General features: G+C 57.9%; 1 protein-coding gene across 3 annotated transcripts in view; it reads right to left on the bottom strand.

The window, feature by feature from the left end:
- The window catches only part of IQSEC1 (IQ motif and Sec7 domain ArfGEF 1), a 359,058-nt gene that overhangs the window by 165,526 nt on the left and 173,982 nt on the right, over positions 1 to 19,550 (bottom strand). The window contains exon 1 of one of the 3 annotated variants that reach the window (XM_012785206.3): positions 8,496 to 8,924. The exons of the other annotated variants lie outside the window; for them this stretch is intronic. Coding sequence (XP_012640660.1) covers positions 8,496 to 8,518 — 23 coding nt within the window. The 5' untranslated portion in view covers positions 8,519 to 8,924. Of the gene's footprint in view, positions 1 to 8,495; positions 8,925 to 19,550 lie in introns of those variants that run through there. 3 annotated transcript variants of the gene reach the window in all.

Here is a 19,550-nt window from a genome sequence, read left to right on the forward strand (position 1 = left end):
GGTCGACAGGGCGGGCACAGGCCGCCCTCCAGGGCTGCACTCTGGCGGGCGTGGGACTCGGCACAGCGGACTGACTGGGCACTCAAGGCTGCTGATGGAGCAACATGCTGGGGTGGTGAGAAGGTTGGCACTGGCCTTAGGACGGACGTGGCCAGCTCTGGGGACAGCACTCTGGGCAGGGGGACGGCGGGGGCGAAGGCCTGGAGGCAGGGATGGGCGGTGCGTGTCAGGGCACAGGCAGGAGGCGGGTTGGCTACAGGAAGGGTGCTGGAGAGGGCAGGGAATGGCGCAGCCGTCCAGTGAGCGGGCTCCTGAGCGCAGGGTCCAGGGACTTCATGCCTGGATCTGAGTTGGACGTCAGCTGAGGCAGACGTGGTCCTAGGGAGAGAGGTGACCGGCCCCTGCGGTCCCAAAGCCTGACTCCTGGCTTTCCATGACGGGCTGTGTGGCCCTGGGAAGAGTCCCCTGCCCCTCTGGGCTCATGCTCCTGTCTGGACCTGGGGCTCCCTGCAAAGCCACCTGCCCCAGGCCTACTGGTGGCCACAGGCACGTCTAAGGAACAGGACAGGACGGAGGCACAGCCACACGCACAGCCTGACGCAGGAAGCCACTGGGGCAGGTGCCAGGCCTGCCTGCCTGGACAGAGCAGCATCCGCCCTGCCCTCAGGGCTCGGGGAGGACCTGTCAGCCCGAAGTGCCAAGAGGAAGCAGCAGCCACGAAGCCAGGCGGGCACGGGAAGCCAGGACCGGCAGGGAGAGCGCTTCAGCTGTGCCCAGGCCTGGCACCTGAGGCCCCGCATCCTGCCTCAACCCGGGGGCCTTGAGAGGAGCCCCCTGCCTCCCCGACCCTCAGTCTCCTCTGCAGATGGGCCTGTGAGCCCTGCCCTACCTCCAGGGTAGTCCTTTTTTAAACAATTAAGCAATTTTTGTGGGGTTTTTTTTGAGACAGAGTCTTACTGTTGCCCTAGCTACAGTGCAGTAGCATCATCATAGCTCACTGCAGCCTCAAACTCCTGGCCTCCAGCGATCCTCCTGCCCCAGCCTCCCGAGTAGCTGGGCCTACAGGGATCAGCCCCATCTGAGCCACTTGACAGGGAGTTGGAGGGGCTTCAAATGTATGTGTTTGTTGGGGATACATGGAGCCATCATGCTCCCTTTCCAGGGTAGTTCTGAAGATGTCTCAGTGACCTCCTACGTGAGGGCTCCGTAAGCAAAGTTGTGCAGGGGACAAGTGCAGGGTGGCGTCACTCTAGCTGTAGAATCCCAGGCCTCTCTGAGAAACTGCTCTTGCTCAGGAACCTGCTGTGCACTTTCTGCAGACACATCATGAGTCCGGGGACGGGAAGGTGGCTCCAGGAGCTGGCAGCACGGCACGCCTGCCTCTCCTCCACACTGCCGCTCCCCAAGGGCCGGCACAGCCCGGAAGGGCTCCCCTCCCTGAGGTGCTGGTCAAAGGACTTGAGGTCGATCCGGAACAAATGATGAATTTCCTCGGGAAACACACATGCCCCAGGCAGCTTTGTAAAATATAAATGCATATGTATATATCTCGCTGGGGAAAAAGGAAAGACGAGACAGGAAGAAAAAGGGTTCTAGTTTATGGGTCTCGGTTGTCAAGCGAAGAGGGAGACCCGCTGGCCCGGTGGGGTGCAAGGAACAGCTGGATCCTGAGCACTGGAGTCCTGGGACTTGCCCAGGCATGTGCAGCCCCCAACACCTGCCCCACCCCAGATCCACGGAGCCCCTGATGTACAGGGACAAGGAGTCCAGGTCCTGTCCTGGGGCCTGGGGACAGCTGCTGGCCGGGGTGTTGGGCTTGCCTCCTGAGGGCCTAGGCTTGCAGCCTTAGGCCCCGCCACTGCAGAGTTGAGCGCTAGCCTAGTCCAGACTAGCCCGAACTGGTAGGCTCCCCTACTCCAAGCAAACCCTGTGGCCTCTCTCTCTAGGCTCAGTGTATCCCCAATAAACACATACATTGGAAGCCCCTCCAACTCCCTGTCAAGTGGCTCCGGTGGGGCTGATCCCATCCTCCCAGCTCCAGGTGTGGCCAGGTGGCAGAGGCTGGCCAATCAGCACATGACCTCCCCTTGGCAAGGGACATGGCTTCAGGAACGGCCATGGGCCCCAGGGCTGGCACGGGACTGAGGCTGCCGAAGGTGCTGGAGCTGCCACATGGGGACACGCACATCCTGGGGAAAGGTAAATGGGAGATGGCCACAAGAGGGCTGGAGCCCCTGGACCCAGCCACACTGAAGCCAGACCTTGGGCCATTCACCAACAGATGCCATTGAAGTCCCTTCGACTTGAGTTTCTGCCATTGGCAACCCAAACATCCTGATGAGCGCACGCTCCCTCAGCCCACGCGGTTTCCACCCTCTGCCCAGATGCCCGCACTTCTTGGGTCCCAGCCTGCCCTGAAGCCCACGCGTGCTGTGAGAACCCAGGAGCACGGGGACAGCAGCACTGTTTATAGGTCACAGGCACACCAGGTGCTCTGTACCTCACCAAGTCCGCGCGGGCACCTTGCCAAGGTGACATTATTGGCCTCATTTAACAGAAAAGGAAACAGGTCCAGAGAGGTTAAGTAGTCTGCCCCAAGTCACACAGCCACCGGGCAATAGATAAGGGACCACTGGCGCAGGTCCCTGGAGGGGGGCTGGGTCCTGGCAGCGGGGCAGGAAAAGGCCCCCACCTCACCAGGCCCACCTGGTCTTGGAGTGTTCCTCCGAGGCAGCACCATCGCTCTGCAGCCCTGGAGAGGGGCAGGACTGACGCCCAATCCAGAATGGGCTGTGAGAGACTTGGGGCATTTCTCCCATGTGACAATGGAGAGCAAACGGAAGGAAAACACTCTGTGTTGCCGCAGGGCCACCCAGGGGCTCGAGAGCTGGGCTGCGAGTGCCAGCGAAGGTGGTGGTGATGAAAACCCATCACGTCCCTTGTCGACCGTTCCGAACAGAAGCCAGGGACGTCTTGATGAGGACGAAGCTGCGGGAGCCAATGGGACGCTGTGCGACCAGCCACGCTCAGATCGGCCTCCTGCTGAGCTGAGGGGCTGCCTGGATGGCACCTCACCCCTTGGAGGCTAGGCCAGCATGGCAGGCCCAGTGAGGCCAAGCTGTGGGAGACAAAGGGGACAGGGCGCCTCTGGCCCAGCCCCTGCCCCCTGGAGTCTAGGCATCCCGAGCTCACCCCCAGAGTAAACACACACGCCATACGTGTGCACACAGGCACCGCCACAGTGAAGACACGGCAGCTCCATCACGACGGCTGTCCCTCGCCAACACCCCGTCCGTACAGGGATAAGAGGAGAGAGGACAGTCACCCCCAGACCGTCAGGCTGGGGTGGGCCCAGCCTGCGTGTGACTGGCCCCAGAGAGCTTGGCCGGCGGGCGCCCAGCCCCACTCTCACGCCTGCCCCACTTGCCGCCTGCCTCTGTCCTGCCCCCAACCTCTCCGGCCTTGTCCTGCTTCTCCTTCGACCCGTAATACGTCAATTTGCAGAAAGCCAATTTACAGAGCAGCCAATTTGCAGAATGACAAAATCATCAAAAGTATTGGTTTCCCTTAACCTTTTAGTTTTAGTCAACTGGTCCAGTTTTGTCTTCAAAATGGCATTTGCAGGCACATTGCTTGTCTCTGTCTAGCTGCAGTGGGAGGCAGAGACGAGTTGGTGACCATGTTTTCAGGACCGTTCCTGGCACTGGGCAGAGGGAGAGCAGGAGTGGCCGTCAGCAGGGCAGCCCCCAGGCCCAGGGCAGCAGGGAGGCTGGCCTACAGGAGCCCTGGGCCGAGGCTGGGGCCCGTCCTGGGCGGGGTCCTGGAGGAGCAGACAAGACGCCCCTCGGCCGCCGGCAGAGCAGGGTCTCAGAGCAGCCAGGGGCAGGCCAGGCGCCGATGGCAGCAAAAGGGGCTTGTGCCACCTTTCTGGGGTGGGGGACTGGTGACAGTGTCCTAGGCGCAGTTCAGCCTTGGCAAGAAGGGGTCAAGGTGTCTCAGCTGCCAGGGAGGGGGACAGCAGACCACAGGATACTCCTGGGCAGATGTCCCCAGCTTTGCTCACGCCCAGCAGTGTGGACCCGAGGCGTAACAGAAGTGCACAGAACTCACGTGGCAATGACCTCCTCGGGGGACGGGCAGGTAGGGGGAGGGGGAGGGGCATGCTCGCACCTCAGGGGTGCGGTGCGCACTGTCGGGGGGATGGGCACGCTTGAAGCTCTGACTCTGGTGGGGCAAAGGTAATATACGTAACCTAAACATTTGTCATTTGTACCCCCATATTATGCTGAAATAATAAAATAAAATAAAATGAAAAAAGTGCACAGAGTAAACACACACGCCATACGTGTGCACACAGGCACCGCCACAGTGAAGACACGGCAGCTCCATCACGACGGCTGTCCCTCGCCAACACCCCGTCCGTACACCAAAACTCTGCACCGCACTTCTCCATTCTGAAATGAACTTGGTGAACAATATGATCTTTCTACACACACATTTAAAACAAAACCAACAGAATGCCGGAATTATAACACCACAGAGAGCAAAAGAGGAAAATAATTGATAATGAAATAATGGGTAACTTGGCACGTTGGTGGAGGGTGGGCCTGTCGCACAGGGCATAATGGAAAAGCCACCGGGGCCACAAACCCAGATGGACACTGGGGCTTGCTGGCGACTTGGGCACCACGAGGGATGCTGACCTCAGTGACATGCTGCTCTGAATGGTGACAGCTCTTGGCAGAGTTCCAAACATAGCACAGTCTGATCTTCCCGACTGTGAGAGCAGCTGCATTCCTAGAAAACTCAACGCATATTCAAATCATACAAAATGCATTTTGTGGTTTAGATGTCAAATGCATGAGGACCAGGCTCAGAGAGCTGTGCGTGAATTTTCACTGCCATGAATGTCCGGTGAGATGTGCGGACACTCCTGGCTGTGGGGCCTGCCCTGCACACCATAGCCTGCCGGCCTCCCTGCCCTGCCAGGCACACCCCTCCGTCCTGCACGAGCAGCGCTGCCTGCCTCTCTCTCCCCTGGGCGGCAGCCCTGGCCCCAGCACCTGCCAGCCCCGCTGCCGAACAGATGCTGGTCATCGTGCACCACAGAACCCATCTGGATGGACAGCCAGCCGCGGTGGCGATGGCGAAGGCTCCACGCACCCGCTTCCGCCTAACTGCGGAATGTTCCAGGACCAGGCCGGCCTGCATCCCTCCCGCTGCCTGGGGAGATGGAGGCCCCAGTGCAAGCAGGGGTCAAGGCTTCCCACTGGAGGAGATGACCGACCGCCTCCCTCAGGGGCTGGCTGCTCACCACGCCCCCAGGGGGAGGGAGGGCGGGGCAGGGCGGGGCAGTTCCAGCAGCCAGTGGACGACAGAGCAGGCGTGGCAGTAGGCGGCAGGACAGTGCCTGCTCCACCCGGGGCGGCCTCGTCCCGCAGGCCCTGCATGCCCCACACAGCCCCACTTCCCGTGCTTAGTGGGCAGGATGTGGCTCGGCCACTGCGGACGGAGGTGCCCATGCAGTGCCGCTGTGGTTTCAGTCAGAGGGGGCTGACCTTCATTAAGACACTTTCAATTAAGCTGTGGGCACAGCAATGCCCGCGGCTGTTAGCAAGTTTGATTAGGAGCTCATTCTTAGGGGCCGCCTGAAGCTCCCCCACTGGATGAATAAATCTCCTCCTGCTTTTGCTGTCCCCTTTTACCCCATCTACTGTGCCACCCCACGAGGGACTGACCCTGGCTGAGATGGGGTCTACCTACATCCCATCACACTTCCTTGGGGCCCACACCAGGGCCCAGACAGGGAAGGAGAAGCAACTGGAGGACATGGAGGTGGGGCCAGGGCGGGCAAGGCCTGACAGCTGGGCTCCTCCAGGCCGAGGGACACCCTGGCCATGCTGTGTCCAGGGATGCAGGGGAAAGTCTGTGCAGGTCTGGCAGGTGGCAGGTTGGGGAAGGGAAACCATCACCAAATGTACAGCAGGAAATAGCTGTGTGGCCCCAATCAAGTCCCTTCCTCTATCTGAGCCTCAGTTTCCTCCTCTGTAGAATGGGATCAATAATATTGTATTTTACAATAGCTGGTGAGAACCCATGAGACAACTGGGCATTAGAAAGCTTTGAAATCAAACAGGGCAATGCCGATGTCAGCTGTGGTGCCGCCGCACACGGTTCTCAGCTGCCGTGAGAGTGAAACACTTAGGGCACCCAACTACTGTCTCCTTTCCACGGCAGTCTTGGGAATGAAGAGGCCTGAGCAGCAGGTGCTGTGAGAGCCCTGGGCCCCTCACCGGGGCCTTGCACTGCTTTCCCCTGCACCTGGGGCCCCCACCCTTCACCTGGGTCCCTTTCCACCTGGTTTCGGTGGGGGTGAAGTGGGGAGCACACACAAGCTCATGGGTGACCTCAAGCAAGGCCTGCTCTGGGTCTCAAAACCATTCCATAGAAATGAGGCAGTCATTCCCCTTCAGCTGCTCCTCCAAATCTCTGGTGCCAATAGCTTTGGTGGCAGAGTGTGGGTGTAGGGACAGCCTGGATGTCACGGTGCCCACTGTGGGAGCCTGAGAGCTAGAGCCGAGTGAAAGACCCACAGGGAGCCTGGAGCCCCCACAGGCCACCCTTTCCCAGGCAAGCGGGTGAGTCAGGCTCGGCCCGGGTCAGCAGAGCTGCCAGGGGCCATGTGTCCAGATGCAGGTTCCGGGGCCTCCAGATGGGGTCACTCTGCAGGGAAGAGCACTGGGATGTGTCGAGCAGCAGTGTCCCTGGCAAAACTGCGCTTGGATCGGCTTGGGCCATGCTGCCAAGGCGCACAGCTGCACCCAGGGAACACTACCACAGCTGGCGGAGAACTGAAGGGCGCTGCTGCCCGGGCCTCCCCAGACCTGCAGACAGGGCCTCTGGGGCTGGGACCCACACAGGTGTTTTTGTAATGCTCCTCCAGTGGTTCCAATGGGCTAAACCTCCACCCCTGGGCTAGTACACTCTGAGGTTCCAGGGTAACTTTGCTGAACCTCAGTTTCCCCATCTCTAAAATGCGTGTCTTCATGCTTGCCCGGGCGAGGCTGTCATGAGGAATGCATCACCGAGCACTGGAGCAAGGCGCTGGGTCAGATGCTCTTAATGTGAACGATCACATTTCGTCCTAATGTCATCTCCCCTACCCTGGGGCTGAGAGCTGAGGATTTCTCTGACATCAGGCTCCTGGGCCCAGGCGAAGGTGCGGCAGGGAGAAGACAGCTGTGTCAGCAGGACCTGCTCACAGTGCCATCCCCACACCAGGAAAGGATGTACTATTTGTTTCCTAAAATACAGCAAGGGCCTTGCCACGGGGAGTGAGAACTCCGGTGTGTTCTGCTCACATCAACAAACCAACCTGTGGGCTTTTCCACTAAAGAACCAAGTGAGTGTCACAGCAAACCACAGACATAGAGGCCACCGTCATCGCCACAGAGCTCCCGCCTGGGCCTGCGGACACAGGCAGCGAGAGGTATGTTTACCTTCCTTCATGCTCGTCAGTGCGAGAGCTGCCCCTCCGTGGAGGCAAGGAGGAGCTGCCGCTTGACTGCAGACCTTGGGGTGGCCCCAGATGGTCCCCACATATTGCTCCAGCCTCCCTTTCCGAGTCTTGGGGACTGAGCCGAGCCCTGAGGACACAGCCCTGCTCTCTAACCACACAAGGTCTGGGGCTACTAAACAGCCCCAAATGGCCTGGCATGGGGCAAGTGGCCTAGGATAGGTGGAGACCTGAAGCTGGGCCTCAAGCCCCACGGCCTAGGGTCCTGGAGGGCAAAGGTCGCTCGCCCCCCCCCCCAACAGCACAGTGAAGGCCCAGAGAGTGGAGAGGGAAGCTGGCTTTGAATCCTGCTGCCCCCTGGGAAGCCTGGCTCAATGCAGCGCAGGCTTCAGTTTCCATAAATACCCAGGCCCTGTGATGTCACTGCCCCGTGCCGACATAGCAGCCTTTTCTGCTGGTGTTATGCCCAGCAGACAGGCGCTCTGCCACCAGCCCACTGCACACCTGGGCAGCACAGCTAGACACGATGCCACTCTGCTAGGGAGGGGGGGCTGGACCTTCACCTGTCCTTGGAGGACAGGCATTCTGCCTACTGCCCCAGCCTGCAGGCGACCTGCCACCAGTCATGGCTGCAGGGCTGCTTGTGGGTGCGCTGGGCAGGGAGGCTTCCCCCAAACAGACATGCCCTTATGTTGGGTCTGAGGAGCCTGGATATGGACTTGGGAGGGGGACGCTGTCCTCAGAGTTGGGACTCTCACAGCCTGAGACCTGCTGACTAATAGCCTTTTTCTCATCAGCGACAAACACCTCTGCTGCAGGGGACAAACGCTGGCATCCCCGCTGGGCAGCCAGCTCCCTCTATAAGCCACCTGCGCATCAATCCGCCCCTCCCCCCACAAAGCCCCTCACTCCCGCTCCAAGCTCCGCTGAGGCCCCTCCGGCCTCTGGTTTCAGGCATTAACCTGCCACATATACTCACAAATAGCGTCTTCTGCAAGCCATCCTGTCGGAGTGCGTTCTCCCCTTCTCTCTCTCCCTCTCCAGCTGGAGGCTCAGCGTGGTTAGAGGAGGCGCAGGATGCCCAGGCCAGAAGTGAAGGGAATAAAATTAAATCGGGGGCGAGTCACATTCCCGGGGCTGGCGGCCTCATCCAGGGAGGCTGGGAGGGAGCTGGGGGGCGGTGGCAACAGCGGGCTCCGGAGGGGCCCTTGGCACGCAGGGCGGGCTCACACCGTGCCAAGGAGCCTGCGAGGGCGGCGAGTCACCGAGGTCGCCAGGTTGGGCGGGGCGTCCGCCTTGCTGCTACCTGGGACCACCTCGGGGGTTTTTCCTCCCCCACATCCGGGCGGCGGCGCGGGGAGGGCCGGGAGGAGCCGCCCCCGTTCGCTCGCAGCATCCGGAGGAGGGCGGGCGCTGGAGCCTCCGCCCGCGCCAGGGAGCGCTCTAGTGCGGCCGCGCCGGACCAATCGCCGGGGCGCGCGGCGCCATGGCAACGGCAGCCTCAGGCGCGCCGCCCGGCCGCGGCCTCGGAGCCAAGCCGCACGCCCGCCGGCAGAGAGCGCGGGCGCCGGCCGCTGCCGGGCCGCGCCGGCAAGCTGGAAAGCCGGAAAGCCGGAAAGCTGTTGCTGAAGTGCGCGCGCCGCCCGAGCCCGCGAGGACGCCGCTTCCCGGCGCCTCTGCCTGCGGCGCGCCACGGAGCGCACGGGGCTCGCGCCCTGGAGGCAGGCCCGCCGTGCCAAGGCTGGCTCCGCCGCTCCGGGCCACGAGACCTTGGCAGGCCGCTTCTCTTCTGGGAGTTCGGACTGTGCCACTGCAAAATGGGCTCACAACGGCGAAGTCACGGGGCTCCAGAGGGGCTCACCACGCACAGCAGCTGCACGACAGTTGCAGAGCAGTCACCGTTGTGCCAGTCCTGTCCTAAAGGGAGCTGAACTGCCGCCGGAGCGAATGTTCGGTCTAGCCAGTGCCTGTTTCCCTCCCCCACCCTCTTCCCCAAGCAAGCCCTGAGCACCTTCCCTGCTCCCGACACGGCGGGAGCAAGGCGCGGGGTCTGCCTTCAAGGTGTGCGCGTTCCGGCAATCAAACACGCGATTTTGTGTGGTGATAAGGATCAGGATAGAAATACACAGAAGAGAGGGGAAGGATGGGGAGGGAGGAGGGAAGGGAGGAGGGAGGCGGGGGCGGAGGCTGTCTGCAGTAGAGGCGTCAGCGAAGGCCTCTTCCTGGAGCACACGAGTCCTGGGGGGCGCAGGAGCACCAGGCAGAGGGAGAGCTGGTGCCAAGGCCCTGAGGCAGAGATAAGCTCAGTGTATCCCTGTGACCCACAGGAGGCCAGTGTGGCTGCAGTGGTGAGAAGCTCACGCCCAGGATCTCTTCCCAGACTCACCTCTCATTCACACACAGATCTCTCTCTTCTTGTCTGATACTTATCTCATCAGAATTTCCATTTCCTCATCTGTAAATTAAGAATCCCAAACCTACTTCAAAATATACATATATTAGTATATGCAATGAGGCATAGTATTATCATCCCATTTTATAGAGAAGGGAACTAAAGCCAGAGGGCCAGCAACTGGCCCAAGTCACACAGCTGTGGGCAGAACAGCCAGGGCGGGGCAGTCTGGCCCCAGAGTCTGCTCTAACTGCTTGCAAAGTTGCCGCCCTGGAGATTCGCAACCTGAGGATGTGCCCGGCCTGGGGCTGGCAGCTCAAGGACCATTCCCTTCTTTCTCAGACCCACTGAATTTAGGAGAAGCAATGACGCTGCATCTTTGAGTTCTACTCCTTCCTTTACAATGGAGGAAATGGAGCTCACAGAGGGTGAGCAACTTGTGAAAAGTTGCATGGTGAAGAGTGACAGAGGTGGGACTAGGACCCTATTCTCCCAGCTCTCTGTCCTGGTGTGGAGCCTGGCTGGAGCTGAGACAGCTGGATGGACAAGGTGAAGGGCATCTATCAGAACCACTCGATACTTCCTATTCTCCCTCTAGAGGCGAATCTATGAATGACCAACCTTCCTACAGCATGGAGCCCTCCCCACCCCTCCAGCAGAATGCTGTCATAGGAATAATCCATGTTTCTGAGGGCTTAACATGTTGCAGAGCCTGCCCCACCTCTCTTCACTGGAGTTTCATAAGATTTTTTTTTTTTTGAGACAGAGTCTCACTCTGTTGCCCAGGCTAGAGTGAGTGCGTGCCATCAGCCTAGCTCACAGCAACCTCAAACTCCTGGGCTCAAGCGATCCTCCTGCCTCAGCCTCCCGAGTAGCTGGGACTACAGGCATGCGCCACCATGCCCGGCTAATTTTTTCTATATATATTAGTTGGCCAATTAATTTCTTTCTATTTATAGTAGAGACGGGGTCTCGCTCTTGCTCAGGCTGGTTTCGAACTCCTGACATCGAGCAATCTGCCCGCCTCGGCCTCCCATATAAGATTTTAATAACATCATCAAAATACAGCCTCAGCATCAGGAGGGCTTGTTTTGTTTCAGGTCTGATTGTTCCATTGTGTCTATGAATCCTTCGAGTGCCCCACAAAGTACCAATCCTGCTCACACACTGAGATGTCCCACCAAGGCAGCAATGGACCCAAGGTCACACCTGTATGACCCTCGGCCCGGGCTCTCATAACACCCCTCTTGGCCTCAAAGTGGTGATTCTTTTCTCACTTCCATTTTATGTAGGAGAAAACTGAGGCTCAGGGCATTGAATTGGGCTGCTCCAAGCACAGAGTATGCTCCAGCGTCCCCTTCCTGGCCTTCTGCTGCTCCCTGGGGGGCCCATGACATCCATCTGCACATGCATTGCTTTTTAACCCCTTCCTCTTATAAACTTACATACATTTTTCTTCTGTGTTATGTTGCTATTTCAAAGTAGGGCAAATGGCAAAGACCTCAGCATTCAGAAACAAATGTCAAGATTGTAGGGTTTCAGGAAAGGTTGTTTACAAAGAGCTTGGCAGGTGTTTACCACCCACCTGGGCTGTTCTGATTTCCGACATCAGAATCCAGCACTGGATCAGGCACAAAGGAGGCTCCAAAAATCATGGAGTGAGATTGCACCTGATCTCTGACTTCAGAACCCACAGGTTCATCCCTTTAGGAAGTGGCAGAGGTCAGAGAGAGACTCGGCAACGGGTGGGTCCAGAAACATTTCACATCCAGGACTCCCCTCCCTCAACTGGAAAATTCCAACCTGCAGGCTGGCAGGAACATTCATGCAGAGCATCTCACTCCTGCAACCTGCGGCCATCTGTCCCCAAAGTGGGAGAAGCATGACAGCAATCTGGAAGAGGGAGGACAGAGAAGGTTGGCGCACAGTCCACAGATCTGAAAGTCACAGGGAGGAGGGGCTTCCAGGCAGGGAGCCCGGGACTCGCAGGGTAGAGCGTCTTACATGGGCAGAAGGGAGCCCAGCCCTCCCAGGGTTCTGTTCCACCTGCAGGACCACAAAGCTGTCAACATTCCGACTCTTCAAATCTCAGAGTCAGAAATCCTTCAAGTCCTAGAATTTTATTTTCTATTCGTTGAAGCTTTACATTTTATTTATTTATTTATTTTGAGACAGAGTCTCGCTTTGTTGCACAGGCTAGAGTGAGTGCCGTGGCGTCAGCCTAGCTCACAGCAACCTCAAACTCCTGGGCTCAAGCAATCCTTCTGCCTCAGCCTCCCGAGTAGCTGGGACTACAGGCATGCGCCACCACGCCCGGCTAGAAGCTTTACATTTTAAAGAAATGAAATCTTAATTGCAGGCTGGGTGTGGTGGCTCATTCCTGCAATCCTAGCACAAGGGAGGCCCAGGCAGCAAGATCGCTCGAAATCAGGAGTTCGAGACCAGCCTAAGCAAGAACGAGACCCCATCTCTACTAAAAATAGAAAGAAATTAGCTGGACAACTAAGAATATATAGAAAAAATTAGTTGGGCATGGTGACACATGTAGTCCCAGCTACTCGGGAGGCTGAGGCAGGAGGATCGCTTGAGCCCAGGAGTTTGAGGTTGCTGTGAGCTAGGCTGACACCATAGCACTCTAAGCCCGGGCAACAGAGTGAGACTCTTGTCTCAAAAAAAAAAAAAATCTTAATTGCAGAAAAGACAAGAAAATTTATTCTCCTTAAATGAAACAAACCCTCCTCAATCTTTACCTTTACCACCCACCTAGATCTTATGCCCCTTTTCTAGTTTTGCAGAGCTGACTGCTGTCATCTGTTTGGAGTGGATCCTTCTAGAACTTTTCCTATGCATTTATCTACATATATATGCCTATAGAAAATATAAAGTATCATATGGACCCTAAAAAATGGCATCATACTATGAAATTTTGGATTTTTTGTGTTTTTTATTTTCTTTAGAGATGAGGTTTTGCTACATTGTCCAGGCTGGAGTGCAGTGGCCACTCACAGGCACAACCAACACACACTGCAGCCTCAAACTCCTGTGCTCAGTGACCCTCCTGCCTCAGCCTGGGGCTACACTGCATCTGGAATATTCAGAAAATTTTCAAAAAGATTTAAAATATACCAAAAGGCATAAAGATGAATACGTGAGCTCTGATGCACCCACCACCCACTACCAGAAACAGAACGTGACGGGTCTGATGGCAGCCCCTGGGCCACTGCCTCTGCTCGATCCCCTCCTCCCAGCCCCATGGCAAACTCACTCCGCACCGAGCCTTCCCCACGCAGTTCTCCTGCAGGGACCGGGATCCACAGAAGACAGAAACACTTGTGCACGTTTTTAAACTTCGCAAAAGTAGAATCACATTGCATGTCTTTTTCTGTAACTCTTCCCCCACTCAGCATTATGTCTGGAAGACCGAATCATGGATTCTCACCCATGGACTCTTAGATGCCGAATTTCCCAATCACAGGCTTTTCTAATCATAGACGTGGGCTTTAGGAGGCTTGTTTTGTTTCAGGGCTGATTGCTCCACTGTTCAGGTCCAAGGTCCCATGAGAGGGACCTCACAGGCAGGCCCTCCTACCCCTCTGCCCACCCCTCCTCACGTGCAGGCAGCTGACGACGGGAAGGAGCAGCCAGAAGCACTTGTCTTTGGAAACGTGTGTGGGCTTCCGGAACCTTGGCAAACACCCACCTCTGCGGCACACCGAATATCACTGAGGTGTCCTGTCCCCTGTCTTGGGGAAGATCAGAGCCTGGAGCCAGAACAGCTGAGCAGCAGTCCCTGACATGCTCCTGAAATGGAGCAGCTGCTGCTTTTTGATGCTATTTTGGAGCTCTGGCCAATGGTGATCTGGAAGCCACAGGGCTGGCGTGGGTCCCCAGCCTGCCACCATGCCAGGCTTGCTGCTAAGCGTGCCAAGGGCGGTCCTGGGCCTTGGAACCTACCAGGGCCGTGACAAGAGAGGCAGACGTTCACGCCATGCTGGCCGGACGGAGGGGGTGTGGGAGACAGACTCTGAGTCCTGCTCCGTGGAGGGGCAGAATGTGCCTGCAGCAGCTCCTGAGCTGCTGAGCTTCCGAACCTCCCCTCAGGAGCCCATGAGAGGGCCCTGTGAGTAGATGGAAGCGTGAACATGAACGCGAGAAAGTGTCACCCAGTGCTGGCCGTCCTGAGACTAGTGGGATGGAGCAGCCCCGACACTAAACCAGAGACGATGGGTCCCAGTGCTCAGGGACAGAGCCCAAGGATGTGGGCGCCCTGTCGCACTCAGTGGGTGCCATGCCCCTCATGCTCCCTCCACCAACCCTGAACCTTTGCCAAGAGCAGGTGCTCCTCTGCCACCTGCTGTGGGACTGGGGGCAAATGGCCCTGCCTCAGCCTCTCCTCTAAACCTGGGGTTTTCAGGGCATCCACCCCTCCAGGTGAGGGCTGAGTGGGTCACACCGGCAGCAGTTGGCCCTGGTACTCTGCGCACTCTGGCAGTGGTAGCACTGCTGTCACTGCTACTGCTCAGGGCCAGGCTGGGCTGCTGGAGTGAGCAGGAAGGAAGTTCTCTGCCACCGAGTTAGGGGACCTGGCAGGCAAGGCTGGTGGGAGTGGGGGTTCTCCCCAGGCCTCCCACCGACCCCCACTTCTCACCCTTCCTGTATTAATATTGGCCTAATATTTTTCTCTCAATTTAAAATAATTTTCACTTAAAAACAAAACTTTTGGTTGCAATTGTAATTTGTGTACTTGATGCTCTTCCTTCCACCAATGAACTTTGAAATAAGTATGATTTTGAGAGGAAGCACTGCTCCCAGGGCCTCATATGGCCCCAGGCACCTGAGTACTCCAGCATGGGGAGCCGGGCACTGGCCCGGGCTGCCGGGCCTGCGAGGCTGGGTCATGCGTGTTGGGCTAAGGGACCAGCCAATGTGGGCCATCAGCTGTGGGCCCTAGAGCGGCCGGGCCTTACCCCCACAGGGCAGCACTCTCTGCCCACTCCTTTGTCCTTAAAATGCTGACTAATGCTTGCTGAGGCCAGGCCAGGGCTGGGTGCAAAGGTGAGAACAGGCCCCATCTCCTGCCTGGCTAGCCTTGAGCCCCTGGGGGACAGCCAGCAATCTCTGGGGTGCAGGTGGAGCCAGGAATGGGCACAGGACTCAAGCGGGCCCTGAGAGGTAGGCCCAGACCTTTGCTAGTGTCATTGAGAGAGGGAACATCCCAATTTGAACTTGAGCTTAAGCCTGAGAGAGACGAGCATGGGGCCACCGTGCAGAGCAAGCCTGCGGACGAAGGAAGCCAACGCAGGGGCACAACACTAGACAGGAGAGACAGATAGCTGTGTCCTCCAGGAGCCTCTGGAGCCACCCACGCCTGAAGCCTGGGGGTCATGACACCGACACTGCCATTGCATTTCAGCCAGCTTGGGGTGGGCTCTGTCACTTAATACCAAATGTCCTACGACAAGTACCTTCCAGCAGTTATGATACAGAGTGAATATGATAACCATTATGATACAATATGACTGACTGCTTTAGTAGAAATGTACACAAAATAAAACTGTGAGAATGGGGGAAGGTGGGGTAGGTTCTCTGGGAAAAGGGCTATAGGAAAGAAAAATGGAACTTTCCTGGAGGACAGGACACTGAAGCAGGGTGAGTTGAAGCTCGCCAGGCCAGCAGTGCATGGGGAGGTAGCTCGTGCAAAGGTTCGGAGAGGAGAAGCAGCAAAGAGCAGGAGGCTCAGCTCACTGGGGGTCTGGGCTTCACTGTGGGGGTAATGGGGAGCCCCAAGAAGTTTCTGAGCAGAGGAGGCGCATGGTGAGTTTGATTAAACAGAGCTCTCCAAGGGGAAGGATTGGAGGGGGAGATTAGAGGCTGGAGTGCCAGAGGAGAGGTGGGGAGGAAGAGGAGGCCTGCACCGAGGCACAAGGGTGGGAATGGAGAGAGGTGTTTTGGGGAGACGTGCGGGTTGGGGAGGAGCGGGGGGCAGGAACGGGGCTCACTGAGGCTCCTGGCTTATGCAACTGGGAGGATGGGGCACCATTTGCCTACACCAGGACACAGGCAGGGGGCAGGGTGGAAGGGTGTGTGGGGTTGAGGTACCGGGGGATGCGGGGAAGAGTCCAGAGGCTGGAGGCTGGCTGTGGGAGGGGAGCGGGGAGGGTGTGTGGGGCGAGGAGAGACAGGCTGGCAGAGCCCCTTGGACAGGGACATTTGAGGGCAGAACAAAACCCTCTGGAGGGGTGGGCAGAGGCCCAGGGTGTCCTTACCCACAGCTGTGTGTGCTCGCCCACCTTCCCGTCCACCGGCCTCGCCTGGGACCTGCCGCTGCCCCGTCCTGCCACAGCACGCGGCCCGCCCCGGCCCGGGGTCTGACATAGTACCAGAACGTTTCTTAGAAGAAAGAATCCACAAGTAAGGGCTAAGCTTTATGCTCAGGGATGTTTGTCACAGCATTATTTGTAACAACAATAAACAAACTAGAACCTCAAACAATTACTAGGGTAAATGTTCCATATTGGGAGCTGGCTGAAAATGCAAGGTTTCTGCCTACGAGGGGGTATGACACAGCATTTGAAAGAGACGTTTACAATGTTTAGCCATGATGTTGATAGTTGTTAGTAAAAATTTATAGAAAGCACTTTTCAAAGTGCATGTTCAGTATGAACGTAGCATCGGGACCCTAACACCACTACAAAGGCGTCTCAAGGTCACACGTCCAGACATGCTGCCGCTAATAGTTGGCATTTTTGAATGGTGGATTTACTGGTCAATTTTATTTCCTTCTTCAATTTTCTTTATTTTTGAAACTTTCTACAGTAGACTTAACTACATATAATAAGGGAAAATATATTATTATAAAAATTCTGCAGTTATCTAAAAAATTACCAAAAATACCAATGAACTAATTTTGAAAGGAAGAGGAGACTGGGATTCTGCAGGGGCCGGCACTGGGATCCAGAGTCGGATGTGGAGTTGAATCCTGGCCCCACCACCACCTGGCTCAGTGACCTGGGCAGGTTCTTGCTCCTCTCTGAGCCCAGCTTTGCCGTGAGATGGTTCCTCCCCCCCACAGAGGCTGTCATGAATACTGAGTGAGTGAATGTACACACTGTGCCTACAAGAATGGGTGCCCCATGACAAGTGCTCGACAAAGGTGACCAAAGTCCCTAGGGCTGCTACAATGAGGTGGAGAGCAGGGCTGCTGGGCAGGGCAGGTGGTGCAGGCTGTGCACTGCACAACTTCATGGGTGCAGCTCCCTTAGCTTTCAATGCAAACAGTGGACCCAGAGCTGTGCCAGGTGGCAGCCCTGGCTTAGCATGTGGCCTCCGGAGTGCTACATCCCCAGCTCTGTCACTTATTATGACAGAGCTGTGTGACCTTGGGCAAATCTCCAAAACAAAAAAAGGATAACAAGAGAATCTACTCACAGGTAAGCTGTGACAATCAGATGGCCTAACGCGTGCAGGGCACTAACTAGCACCGAATGGCTGCGTAGTGATCATCATCACCCTGCACCCCACTGGACACACGCAGCGCTGTCACCCAGCTCTCCTCCCCCACAACAAAGGGCAGTCAGCCAACGTCTGCAATCCCCTCAGGACAGTGCTGGGGAAGAAGGCGGGGCCGGGGCCCAGCGGCGGGGAGGCAAAAGCAGGGCAGCCTCCCAGCTGGCCTGGTGCGGGCGCGTGCTCTCTGCGGGCCTCCCCTGAGCACCGATGGCTGTGGGCTCGTGCCTGCTTGCCAGCTTTGCAGGCCAGACGTAGGCGCCTCCTCTCTGCCTGCCGCTGGGCTCTCAGCTTCTCCGTGGCAAGGCCTGGCCACCGTGGCTTTGCTTGCCTCTTGCCCCACTAAGCCACCCAACCCTGCAGTCTCTGTTCAGCCTGAGATCTGACCATGTCCCACCTCTGGTTCCAACCCTGTGCTGGTCACCCTTGGCTCTTGGGGACATGTGCAGACTCCTTCCCTGACCCCTGCTGACCTTCACCTTCATGGCAGGCCACACCCCCGCTCATGCCGCTCTGGCCCTCACGGCTCCTGCCAGTCCCTCTCACTCTAAGCCGTCCTGGCCCCAGGCCTGTGCACACGCGCCACGCTCGGCATGTTCCTCCTCCCACGGGCCTGCACCTTCTCCGGCTCCGGCTCCGGCTCTGGCTCTGCAAAGTGTCTGCTTCTGCAGCTGGATGGCTCTCCTGGAGTCGTCAGCATGAGGAGTGACGACTGTCACTGTTATTGCACGTCTGTTTACTAATACCTCCGTCTCCACTGTAATGTGAGCCCTGTGGGGACAAGGACCGTGCCTGCCAGCCCCTGTTCTGTCTCCAGTGCCTGACAACTTGCAGGTGCTCTAGTAATTCCTGTGGCCTGAGCAAGTAAGCAAGGGAGTAAGTCCAGTCCCCATGCAGAGGAGAGGACCCAAGTGCCTGCCTGGCCTCCTGTTATGCCGACGGGGTGAGAGAAAGCGGCAACTCCCGGTCTTCCGCGGGGGTCTGAGTCCCTGCCGCAGGCACTCCCTGAGAGACAGCATGGCAGCAGATACAAGCCGAGGGGTCAAGATGACATGGGTCCATGTTCTGGGTCTGCCACTCGCTGTGTGGCCCTGGGCAAATGACTATGCCTCTCGGGGCCTCCTGCTCCTCCTCTGCGCGAGTAGCACAGGCAGACACCCTGGCTGCTCACGAGTCTGGGAAGGTCCTGCCCTCACAGGGCTAGCGCAGTGCGGGCCCAGCAGGTGTCCCTGTGGCATGAGGCTGCACTTCCTGCCGCACACCATCCGCGGCTGACTGAGACCGAGGCCCTGGAGCCCATTCTGCAAGCAGCGCCGGGGCCCGTGGGCTCGGGGACTCTGCACAGGCCGCCCCGTCTCTTATCTGGGGGACAGGTGTAAAATTAAATGAGTGGACACATGTGGACACAGCACCTGGCACACACATACCTGGAGTGCCAGTCTCCCGAGGATGGGACCTGGTCTGTCTTGTCCTGTCTCCCTGGCACCTTGAGCAGGGCCTGGCATGGAGCAGGAGCTCAGTGACCGTGGAGTGATTACCTCTCGGTTCCCACTTCGTGTCCGGACCCTGCCCTGGAGGGCACCCAGTTTTCCACGTGAGGGAGCCTTTCCCGCCCCCAGCCTTGCCTGGACAGAGACGGTGGGCTTCCAGGAAGGCGGGGTTCTGCTGGGCAGGCGGGGGCGGGGTGGAAGATTAGCCCAGGGCCTCCAAGTGCATGGCTGAGCGCATGCCCCTGCAGAGTCCCTGTTCTTCTCTGGCGGTTTCCGGGGCGGGGCTACACCCATGGAGTGCGCCCAGTGGTGCCACTGAAGTGGGAGGTGGGGGCCCTTCTGCTTAGATGGTGCGTGAGTGGGCAGCCGCACCCACACCTGTGGCCTGGCTACTTAGGGCAGGGGGCATTCGGGGGTCGCCCAGCCCAGGGTAGGGCACCAGCACAAGCTGCCATGGAGCCTGGGCCCCCAAAGCACCTTCCATGCCCCACGCCCCTCACACATGCATCTCAAAGCCTGTTTCCAGCTGCTGTCTCTGGCCTCAGAGCGTCTCATGCCTGTTCACTCAGTCAGGCAAGCAGAGCCCACTGAGCGCTGGGCGCCGGGCCCCGCTGCAGGCTCGGGACCCAGCGTGAGCAAAATGGTG

Source organism: Microcebus murinus, chromosome 21, assembly GCF_040939455.1.
Source record: "Microcebus murinus isolate Inina chromosome 21, M.murinus_Inina_mat1.0, whole genome shotgun sequence".
In the NCBI taxonomy this organism is placed as follows: domain Eukaryota; kingdom Metazoa; phylum Chordata; class Mammalia; order Primates; family Cheirogaleidae; genus Microcebus; species Microcebus murinus.